Below are 11,641 nucleotides of genomic sequence, written 5' to 3'. Positions count from 1 at the left end.
TAAATTTAAAAAAAAACAAAAACCCCCAAGCAACCCAAACTTCAAAGCAGCAGGGAGGAGGAACATAAAACCCCAAACACTTCATTTAACAATGGAAGACACTTTATTTTTTTTTTAAATCATCTCTCAACATTTCAACTCTTGGTAGAAATCAAATGCAAAACATCTGCTTTTTTAAATTAGCGTGTATTTATCTCGGTCACAGCAACCTCATACAATAAGATACACAACGAGGAGGAGCATGGTCATAGCATTTCCTATTCCAGTCCACGAACACAGTATTTCCGTGATGATACACACACTGGCCTTTCTCTTCCAGGACAAGTTAGTTATTCCTACTTTTGTCTGCTGTGTAAGTTACGTGGCATCACGGTTGGTTAAAAGAGTTAGTGTAGTGCTAGAGCAGTCTGGAAATGGAAAACTAGAAAACTCAGGACTGGGACAGGCACGGACACTTCTGAAACGTGAAAAGAACATCAGAGATGAATGCCCCAGAATGGGTGGGTCTTAGTAATGAAGTTGGGTGAAATTCAGCTTTATATACACATTGAATATCTGCATGTGATCTACTAGATATATAGAAAAAGAGCCATAGAAGATTTTGAAAACCTTAAAATCACGCAACTGAGTTGGAAGAACATCAGCAAATTCACAGTGGCCTCAGGATTCAGCCAGATTTAAATTTGCTCAAGAGCTGAATACCTCCTTCTATCAGAAAACCCACTGCATGTAAATTCCTACAACATTCTGTACATCACAAACACTTATGGCTAAAATATACTGTTAGTTCACAAGGAAGCAGTTTTATTTTCAAATTCTTGCCCCACTCCTGCTCTGCACCCCAAAAGGAAATCCGGGGTCAGCAATTCACATGAGGAGTTTAAGAGGCCTTCGGGTTTAGAAGCGCTGAGGCTCAGCTAAGAATCTCAGGACACATCTGTCTGATGGGCGCACGCCGGCTCCTGCCCCCTTTTAGTGCAAAAAGGTCACAAATGTTGCAGAGGAATCCTGGAAACAGGTGAAGAGAAGAGGACTGAGATGGAGGGGTGGTGGGAATCCCAAACGATTTTCCTTCTGAATTGAGACTCAAGAAGTTTGGAGTGCGAGGTTCACGCTCAGCAAGCGGCAAAGACCAGGCTGGAGATCCACAGGGTGAGGTTCCTGAATTGTCACTAGGTTGTCACAGTCTGCAGGCGCACAGACCTCTCGGTCCGGACTAACCCCCTAAGTGCACACTGGAGGTAGGTGTTAGAAATTTATTGTAGGGAAGACAGTGGCCCTCCACCAACTCAGGGGACATCGTCTCTGTTCCTCCTCTGCCCCTACAATCTCCACTCTACCCTCGGGCTGTGGCGAGTGGAGGATACAAGGTGGAAGGGCATGAGCCCCTCCCTTGGAAGACTAAAGAACCCGGGGCATTTTTATAAATAGCTACATCGTTAATGTTTTAACCACTTTGAAACACACAGCAAGTTGAATATTTATTTAAAAATAAATCTCAAAAATATCTATTTACAGTAGAGTAAGAGAGGCACGTGCAAACAACAGAAAGGGGGGAAAAGTCAGTCCCAGTGTGGAAGGTCCACCCTTCAGAGCGCTAGAGCCAACTTCACAAACCCCAAGGCTGAACTGAGCTGTGGAGGCAACAGGATGACATTAAGCGAATCCTGGGCTCGGGTCACCTTCGATACGTGGAGAGGCAGGGAAGCTGGGTGGGGGGCTGCCGCCGGGGATCCTCGTGTTTGGGAAAGGGTGGTGGAGGGATGAGCCAGTGGATGAGGCCCGGTGTGGCAGGAGGGCTCATTTCACAAGCCAACAGGCCTCTAGCTCACCACTCCAGGTGGGCGTTTGGAGGGGACCTGGAGGGCCCTTCCCAGTCCAAGTTGGCTTTGCCGTGGGAGCAGTCGGCATGGCAAGAGTCCCAGAGATAGAAATCCTCTTTGAGAGACAAAAACAAAAGAACGGAACAGGGAGTGATTAGCAAAAATGAATCTGAATGCAAGTGCCACCGTCTCTCTTGCCAGGTGGCAAAGCAGCCATCAGCTGACATATCTGAGTCGATAGGGGAACTCCCACGTGAGGCAGCCGGCCGCATGATCCCCCCGCCACAACCACGTGGTCAAGTGCAGGCCTCTGCTTCTGAGATCAACGCGTTAACATTTCTTCCCCAGGAAACCAGAAAGGTCAGTGGTGTAGCCCTTGTAGCAGGGAGGTGCAAGGCGAGTCTATCTGTACACGAGATGGGAGAACTGGGCAGACTTGTAGTTCAGCTGGTTGTTGGGCATGAACTTGTGCAGCTCGCTCTTTTTGCAGCAGGGGTCGTAATGGTAGGTGCTGAGGCAGGCGTCGCAGGAGGCTTTTGAACACTGGGTGCAGGTGTTGGCGGCCCCCGGGCGGTCACAGAAGCCACAGCGGGAGGCGGCTGCAGGGGAGGGCTTGGATTTCGAGTGGAGGTGCGGCAGCCGGTCGAGGCCCTGTGTCTGGCCTGCATACTTCTCCCGCAGAGATGACCCGTGGGCCAGGCTGTCGTGGGCGGAGGCCTTGCTGGGGAAGCCGCCGGGCTTGGAGGCCGGGGAGCAGACGAGCAGGCTGTCGCAGCGCTGGCAGAGGGAGGAGCTGCAGGACAGACCGCAGTTTTGGCACTTGGAGAGGGCGGACTCTTTGGCGGGGGGCGAGCGCTTGTGGTAGATGGGGTGGGCATCACTTCTGACCAGCCAGACGTCTGGCCGCAGGGCATCCTGCCTCCGGTATGTGGCCCTGGGCTCCGAGTCTGTGTACAGATCCACATCCTCCTGAGTGGAGAAGTACATGCCACGCAGCAAGCCAAGGCCATTGTTGGGGGAGGGGGACGGCAGGTCATCCGGGCTGCCGTGGGGGGAGCTGGACATGGCCAGGAGTGAGGGGGACGGGCGGATGATCTCGTCCTTCAGGTCGTCCCCCAAGTCTGCTGCCACAGGCTCCTTCCGCAGGCTCAACGAGGCCTTCAGGGGCGGCTTCCGGCTCTCCCAGTAATTGTCGTAGGTGTCCACCGACCTTGAGGGCTTGGTCACACGGGGCTTGTAGTAGTCCTTGGCTGCCCGCTCGCTGGCCGACTTCTGGAGCACCACGCGGGCCATGGAGGTCGTCAGGTGCTCCCGGCCCTCGGCCCGCCGCCGCAGGGCGTCTGAGCAGCCACGCACGTCCTCCGCGCTGCTCCTGCGCTCGCTCACCACGTCCAGCTCAGAGTAGCCTTTGTCCTTGACTTGGGAGTGGATTTCCAGCATCTGTTCACACTCCACCTTGGCCAGAAAGAGCTCAAAGGAGACCATCTTCACTTGGAGGGTCTCTACCAGCTCTTTGAGCTTGTACGCAGTCCCCAACTCGGGCACGTAGCCCATGTAATTCAGGATGGCTCGGATGTCCTCTTCCAGTAATGTGGACTTGACATAATAAACAAAGGGGCCCGTGTAGGTCTAGGGGAAGGAAGGGGGGTAGAAAAAGAGAGGCATGTTTTTCTCTCTGAGGCACACAACGCACAGAGCCTGCATCAGAGCGTATCCCATCAAGTCTGAACCGGAACACGCAGGGAGAGGAAGGGGGAGTGATCTCCAGGGCAGCGTCTCACTGCGGGAGGCAGAGGCTAATGCCTCCCAACAGCTCAGCGCACGGGTCTGAGGGAAATGACACAGCGCTCCTTTCTTCAGCGTAGGGAACAAAGCCACTAGCTTTCTACATGGGGTGCAGTGGCTCTGCTCCTTGAGGAAGAGCAGGGCAAACGTGGGTGAAGAAAGGGGATCGGATTAGAGGCACAACAGCCATGAGCAATGAGAATACTCCTTTCCGGCATTTCTACAAAGGTGTGAAGCATACATTAGGCTTAGCCTGACTTGGTGCAAACTCTCCTGAGCCATCGCTGCCTGTGGAATGATTCAGAATTCTCTGTCTCGAATTCATCCTCCTCCCTCCTCTCTGTTTTCCTCAGCTTGCGCGGACACCTTCAGCAGCCTCCTAATGGTCTCCCCCGCCGACTCTTGCCCCTCTACAATCCATCTCCCGTACAGCAAGCAGGAGTATTCTTTTCCAATGTAAACCTGATCCCGGCACTGCCTGCTTCCCAGCCCCCTTAGGATAAATTCCAGCCCTCTGCCCTGGGCTCCAAGGCCCTGCACAACCGGGTACTGCCCACCTTTCCAACCTCAGTTTCAGATGTGAGCTGCCAGGGGTGGGGAGCCAGTTAAGAGATGACACCAGGCAGAGGGGCCAGGTGGGGAGCCATGGGGGCAGTTCTGGTTGCTATCTCAAAGGCAGTGGGGAAGCCGGGGGGGCCCGCGAGCAGAGGAAGGATGTGATTAGATGGGTACAAAACCTCTCAAGATGGACTGGAAGGGGCGAGAAGGGAGAAGGGAGACCAGCGTGGCGAGCCCATCCCGAGACCTTACCTTGATGCTTCTGAATTCCTTCTTCCACGGGTAGAGGAAAAGGTTGACACCCACCGTTTCGAGCACACTGAAGGCACAGTGCAGAGCCCGCAGACTGGAGGAGTTCAGCGAGCGCAGGGAGCTCTCCACCACCTCATAGAACTGGATCAGCCGGAATCGATAAAAGGGATCCACCTTGTGCAGGCTGAGCAGGGTCGAGGCTGCCACCCGCAGGGACTCATCACTGCCAGGCCGCTGCTTGCTGGGGGTGGTGTCCACTTTGCCTTCATGGAACTGCACGTACTTCCGAAATAAGTCATCCTTATATTTTGCATCCATTGAACTGGGCTTCCCCATCCGATCCGATCCAGGGACGGGGGCTACCTTATTTCCTCCATGGCTTCTGAGTTAGAGGCAGGGACATTGCTAAAAGCATTGACGTGTCGCCTGCCTGGACCAGCAGAATGCTCTGGAAGAGGAAGAATAAGCAGCACATCATTCCTTGAGATGGTCCACGTCCCAGCTTGCAGCTGCTGAGGCCAAACAAAAAACAGAGCTGTCCTGAGCTACACCAGGCACCACCAGCCCCTGGCCCTTTCTGCTCATTCAACACATTTAGTGAATAGGTGCACCACGTTGAAGTGGAAACAAGACAGATAAGGTCCTTGACTTTGCTGAGCTCACAAATGAAAAATACGATTGGGGCACCTAACCTGGTTTCATGGGGATGGGGGATGGTTAAAAAGCCCCTGAGAAAGTGACGGTTAGACCCAAAGGATGAGGCGTCGGCAGGGAGGAAGGCCCTGAGCTAACACTTTCAGCACTTACTACATGCCAGGTGCTTACATGGACTAACTCATTCCGTCTTCTTAAACAACTCCAGGAGATAGGCACTATTGTTATCCCCATTTTACAAATGTGAAAACTGAGACATGGAGACATCAAGAAACTTGCCCAAAGTTACAGGACTATTAAGAAGCAGAGCTGAGATCAGAGCCCAGGCAGGCTGGCTCCCAAGTCCGTCCCCTTAACCACCACACCCCGCTTTCCTGAGGCGGGAAGGAGCCTGGCATGTGAACACAAAGAAGGCTAGTGTGGCTGAAGCAGAGAGAGGAGGGGAGTCACAGGAGATGAAGCTGCCGGCATAAGCGGGATCCTGATCCCCAAGGTCTCAAAGAGTCGTACGTTTTATTCAAAGAGCCAAGTGAAGCCCCTGAACAGTTCAAAGCAAGGGGGAGAGGGACACGATCATATCTGCAATTTTTTAAAAAAGACCACTTTGGCTGCTGAGTCCTGGAGAGTGCCTTTATCCGTCTTTGGTTTTTGTGTCCGCGCCACATGTGGGATCTTAATTCCCAGACCAGGGATCGAACCCATGCCCCCTGCAGTGGAAGCGTGGAATCCTAACCATGGACCACCAGGGAATTCCATATCCGACTTTGTTTTTTTTTTACAGTCCACTGTTGGGAGAGGAAAGGACATTCTGAGCTGGGACACACAGAATTTATACACTCTTGCTGTCTCCTTGGCCACTTGTTAGTAGAACATGCACAGATCCATCAGTATCCTTGGTGTTACGATGCTGGGAGCAAATCTGGATTCATGGAGGGACCTGCCAGGCCAGGGTAGGCAACACAGCATCGGGGTTACAAACAGATTGCAAAGCTGGACTGCTGGTGTGAACCCTTGATCTGCTTTTCTAGGTTACTTGGGCAAACTACTCAACCTGGGCCTCGGTTTTCTCATCTGAAAAAGGGGGTTAATAATAGCACTCATAGTCCAGAGCTGGTGGAAGGATTATATGCAAACAGTATAGAAAGCTCTTCAGAATGCCAGCTCAAAGTAAGCCCTTGATACACACAAGCAGACATTCCTGGTGTGTGAAGGTGCTAGACCCTCCAAGCATCCTCAAGGTCAGATCAGAGTGATGCAAATAACTCCGACTCGGGGGTGGACATGCATTTTCACACTCGCCTGTCCTGCCTTTCCTGACCACAAGCTCATGGGCGCAGGGATTGCGACCAAATGACTCAATAAGGGTCACAATGCCAGAGCAGGTTACGTGCTTCATAAAGACCTGCTGCCTGAGTGAAGGGTGGGGTCCTGCTGGCTGTGGGAAATGATGAGGGACCAAAAAGAAGGCGCAGTGGGATGGGACGGACCTGTGGAGTCCTTTAGCAGATCTGAGTTCAGCTCAGAAGTTCTAAGGGCCTACCAGCCTGGCGACTACCAGGAAGTCAATAAAATCACCCATGTCTCAATGAGCCACTCCTCTGGCTTCTCCACAGTTTTGGGGAGACACCCAGGGGTCTTAACTGTGGGGTGAGGGGTAAGACATGCAGGAGAATTAGGGACACAGAGAGGTCACCTTCTCCCACCCACTGCCCTGCCAAGGAAGCCCAAGGCTTCAGGAACAAATAGAACAAATAGGCCTGAGGAGCACACAAGGCAAACAAATCCACTTGGGATCAAATTTTACCTCCTGACCGTCTCTGTGGTCCTCAGAGCAGTCTTTCCCTTCCCTCTTAAGGTCCACCCACAAGGACCCTTCTGTCTGCTCCTCAAACACATCAAGCCCATTTCTACCTCAAGACCTTTTTTTTTTTTTTTTTAAAGGCCAGGTAGCCTTTCTTTTTTTTTTTAATTCATTTACTTTTGGCTGCGTTGGGTCTTCGTTGCTGCGCGCGAGTTTCCTTTAGTTGCAGTGAGCAGGGGCTACTCTTCGTTGCGGTGCACGGGTTTCTCATCGCGGTGGCTTCTCTTGTTGCAGAGCTCGGGCTCTAGGCGCGTGGGCTTCAGTAGTTGTGGCTCGCTGGCTCTAGAGCGCAGGCTCAGTAGTTGTGGCGCACGGGCTTAGTTGCTCCGCGGCATGTGGGATCTTCCCAGACCAGGGCTCGAACCCGTGTCCCCTGCATTGGCAGGTGGATTCTCAACCACTGCACCACCAGGGAAGTCCCTACCTCGGGACCTCTGCACATGTTGTTCCTTCTGCATGTTCCTCCTTTGATTCCTCCCGTCGCTGGCTCACTCCCATCATTCAGGTCTCAGCTCAAATGTCATCCCTCCGAGGCTCTCCCTGACAACCTCAGCTCAGTAAATCCCACTTGCCCTGGCCCTCGTTATTGCGTTACCCTGGGGTAATCACCATTTGAAATTATCAACTTTATTCATTTACTAGCTTCCTCTCTTTGTCTCCCGCCAATACCCAGTAAGCTCCACAAAGGCAAGGACAGTGTCTGTTTTGTTCACCAAGATGCCTAACACAGCTCCTGGCACATAGTAGGTGTTTGATAAAACAGGCGAAATGATGCTTCAGTTTCTCATTTAGCTCTCCCCAGAATTCTGGGAGACCAGCGGGAGCGAGAAGAAGCCGAGGCTCCATGACACGACATGCTGTCTATAGCTCAGTGTTAGGAAAAGGTGGATCCCAGATTCCACTGGCCTTATGACTTGAAACCTGTGTACCTCCCACCACCCCATGATTCCTGAGCTCAACAAGTATGCAGCACCTACCCTATGCCGGGCCCTAGGCTGGGTGCAGTGGGGGGAATGTGGGGTGGGTAGGGGACAGTAGGGAACAGAAGTTGAGAAGATATAGCTCTGCCCTGAATTCTACTTGAAAGGGCTTACTGCCCAGGAACAAAGTATGTATGCTCTCTTAAAAAATAAAATTGTATTGCAACCTGAGAGACGACATCACTGTCCTTGCTAAAAAAAACCCATATACATATACCAATTTTTTTTTAATCCAAAAGAAGCTTTCATCCAGCCTCTGGCCCCAGGGACTGTTTTTTAGTACACCTGAGAACAATTTAAACAGAGGGACATCAAGTCTTCTAAACACTGCTGTGATTTTTCTCCAAGGACGTCAGCCTTCAGCTAATAGAGACTGATTTTTTTTTTAAACAAAGTCAGCCGCCCTCAAGCTCAGCGTCTGCTGCTCTGTAATCACACCACAGTCCACACTCTTGTTTATGGCTGACAGATAAACAAGGAAAAGGGATCCAAATAGCCCAGTTGGTATTCAAAGTCCCAAAGTCAAGGATAGGAAACCCATCCAAGAAAAATCTTGAACCAACCTAGGTAGATGAGGAAACAGGTGAAAGAAAATGAATGCTAAAAGATAATTAAGGCAAGGAGAGAAGGAAACTAACAATTACTGAAGTCCTACTACGTGCTAAGCATTGGGCTTTCCACTTTAACTGCATCACCCAGTTTAATCCTCACAATTCTACGAGGAAACAAACCAAGGCTCAGCCATTAAACAACCTGCCCAACACAGCTTGAATGAGTCAGAGCTGGAATCTGAACTTGGGTTGACCGGCCCTGCAGCCTGTGCTTTTTCTCATTTATCTCACTCATTTATTGTTACCATTAGTACCATTCACCAAGGGATTAGTACATAAGGGCCCTTTGCTAAGTGCTCCGTGAAAATCAACGAAATCCACACGACAACCCCAGGGTTAAAAAAGAAAAAACTGAGGCTCAGAGGGGCCAAGTCGCTTGCCCTACGTCACAAGGCTAGGAAGAAGTGCCTCTGAGATCTGAACCTAGGTCTGAGGCCAAAACCCTGACTCAAGCTCTGAGCTGTGCTGCTTTTAGGCAAAGCTGTCCTGCTGCTGGACAGCTCTTCTTGAAAGGGCTCAACTAAGTCAGAATGCCCTATGGCAGGGCCAGCAGAGTTGAGTTCTAAAAATTCCTGTAGTAGCAAAATTCACATCTTCTCACACAGAATGGGGCTGGAAGAGCCACAAATCTATTTATGACGTAAGCTCAAGGGCCAAGAGGAGAGGCTGACCAGAGCCGGGCCAGTGGTAGAGCAGCTGACATCATCCCTCCTGAATTCATTCCTGAGAATACAGGCTGCATTGTAGCTGGTGTCTCTTCTGAGCATAGAGCCAGCAATTTATTCCTAGCACTCTGCAAAAACAACAAAAAACACGCTCTCTGCAAAAACAGCGTGGTTACAGGAGACCAAGACAGCCTGGTGACAGAAGCCGTTAATTTCTCCAAGCAACCCAAGGATTGGAACGCCAAGACGTGCCAGTGTGGCGGAAAGAAAAAAAAAAAAAAATGGCACCGTGAACATCCCTAACAGAATCAGACGGGTGCCCAGAGCCAACAGGCCTGGTCAGCACTTCCTGCACTCACAATCTGGGCCCCCTTTGAAAAGCAAAGCAATGAAGAGAGAGATATTGCAGTCAGGGAGGTGGTGGCTTTTTAATTATTATTTTTTAAACATTTCAAAGGAAAGCTATATCTGTTTAAAACCTCACTAAACGGAACTGAAATGATTCTGGATAGCAAAGCATGAGCTTGGCTTTACCTCAGCTGGCCCATTCAAGCAGAAACATTCCCCAAGCAGCATTTGAAGGCGCCCCCTCCCTGCACAGACAGAAGCTATTTTGGGCCCGGCATCGCCCCAGTCCACAGGTTTATGTATCCCTGGTCTAGCTTCAAGCGGCTCAGAGTTCCCCTGGCCTCCAAACAGCAGCAAGGGGAGCGCAGATCAACCCCCTCCACCTCCGCACCCCACTCCTCTGCATTCATCCCCAGCCCGAGGCCCGTGAGACACATCCTAGGCAACCTTCCACTGGCTGTGAAGCGCCAGAGGGTCCCCACACCCCAACCCAGTTCCAGAGAAATTCAGAGAGAGGGTTTCCAAACCTCTGAAAATAACCTCAGCGATGCTGAAATTGGGCTTCCCCAGTGGCAGCTGCGACTCGCAGAGGGGCTCTGAAGCAAGGAGGTCTGTCCCTGCAGGGGACAGAAGCTGGCGACTGCTATTCCCAGCCTGATAATTCCAACAGCCTCTGAGTGCGACATCAGTTGTGAAAAACACCCTAGTCCCAAACTCGGGCCCTCCCCACGGGTCCGTAAATGAATTAACAGCAGCTATCATTTATTGGACGCCTGCTGTATGCCAGAGACTGTGCTTCGCATGCGTCTCACTTCATCCCCACCACGGCCCCAGTAGGCAGGTTCACTCCTCATTTAACTAATCAGGCAACTGAGGCTCAGAGACGAAGTGACTTGCCCAAGGTCACACAGTGAGTACAAACCCCAGTATGCCGCCAGAGCGTGAGCTGGGGACCACTGCGCGGTAACTGCCTCACGGTGGAATCGGGGTGTCCTCCTGCCGTGTTACTCGCTGTAGAGGGAGTGTTCCTCCTGAGCTGCCCTGAGCCACCCTGGGGGAGTGGGGATCCTGAGAATTAAATGGGCCCCCGGAGCGCCGAAAAGACGGGCCCGCCCGTCGCCCCCGCAGGCCGCGAAAGGACCCCGCTCCCGGGCCGGCCGGGCCCCGCCGAACCGGGGGCTCCCCCTCCGCCAGGGAAAGCCCCAGAGGCCTTTTCCGCCCCCGGCCGCCCCGCACTCACCCCGGCACTGCCGCCGAGGACGCCCCGGCCGAGGGGAGCAAGAAGGAGCCGCGGCCGCCGCCGGAGCCAGGCCCCGCTGGGCTCTCGCAGCTCCGGCCGGCAGCAGGAGACAGAGACCAGTACCCCGGGGCCGCGGCGACCCGGAAACACTCAACCAGGAAGTGACGTCTCTCGGAGGCGGGTGCAAAGGGAGGCCGGGCCGCGGCTACGCCCTGGGCTGGGGAGAGGCTGCTGCTCGCCGGCGGCGGAGGAAGAAGCGGGAGGCAGAAGAGTGAGCAGAGAGGCCGCGGAGTCCCGCTTTGGGGCCTGAAGGCCCACTGCCACTGCTGGGGCTGGGACCCGGAAATAAATGGGCCGGAAGTGACGCACGCCCTCGGTCACAGGATGGCGGCTGGCCGGGTTGTCATGGGAACCGGTATGTAGTCTGGAGATCTTAGCTCGGAGCTGCGATCTCAGACTGAGCGACCCGCGGCCTCCTCTTCCCCTTGTCGAGATGATCTGCGGGCTGAGCTCCCGACCGCGCCTGACCAGAAGCTGACAGTTGGCTCCCTCACCCCCATTTTACAGGTGGAAATACCAGAGGCTTAAAAAGAGCAAGTGAGGTGCCCAGTATCACGTGAGCCTGGATCCAGACTTGAGAGGACTGTTGATGTTACAGGCTATGTTTAGTAAGGGTTCCAGCTTTGCCTTTGCCACTTACCAGCTGCATGACCTTAGGCTAGTTACTTAACTTCTCTGAGCCTCAGCTTTTTCACCCGTAAAATGCAATAATAATATACCGCCTCCTGAGATTCATGTGAGAATGAAGTGAGTATGGAAACAGCTTATTACAGTAGTTGGCTTATAGTAATAATCTAAATACAC

General features: G+C 52.5%; 1 protein-coding gene across 4 annotated transcripts; it reads right to left on the bottom strand.

Moving 5' to 3' along the window:
• Positions 1-95: 95 nt before the first annotated feature.
• On the bottom strand, positions 96-11,124 carry SPATA2 (spermatogenesis associated 2). Of its 4 annotated transcripts, XM_082430472.1 has the most exons (4): positions 10,778-11,124; positions 10,460-10,588; positions 4,419-4,866; positions 96-3,452 (listed from the first exon to the last, which is right to left on the bottom strand). In XM_082430472.1, exons 3-4 carry the CDS (start codon positions 4,752-4,754, stop codon positions 2,226-2,228), a joined length of 1,563 nt encoding a protein of 520 aa, XP_082286598.1. In that variant the 5' UTR covers positions 4,755-4,866; positions 10,460-10,588; positions 10,778-11,124; the 3' UTR covers positions 96-2,225. The 4 variants fall into 4 exon arrangements, with proteins under 4 accessions (XP_082286598.1, XP_082286597.1, XP_082286599.1 ...); XM_082430471.1 differs by lacking the exon at positions 10,460-10,588 and having other exon boundaries at positions 4,419-4,930; XM_082430473.1 differs by lacking the exon at positions 10,460-10,588 and having other exon boundaries at positions 4,419-4,927.
• Between the last annotated feature and the right edge of the window lie 517 nt (positions 11,125-11,641).

Source organism: Balaenoptera physalus (assembly GCF_965194825.1).
Source record: "Balaenoptera physalus genome assembly, chromosome: 16".
Classification (NCBI taxonomy): Eukaryota; Metazoa; Chordata; class Mammalia; order Artiodactyla; family Balaenopteridae; genus Balaenoptera; species Balaenoptera physalus.
The sequence above is the reverse complement of the archived record's forward strand: the minus strand, read 5'-3'. Positions and strand labels throughout refer to the sequence as shown.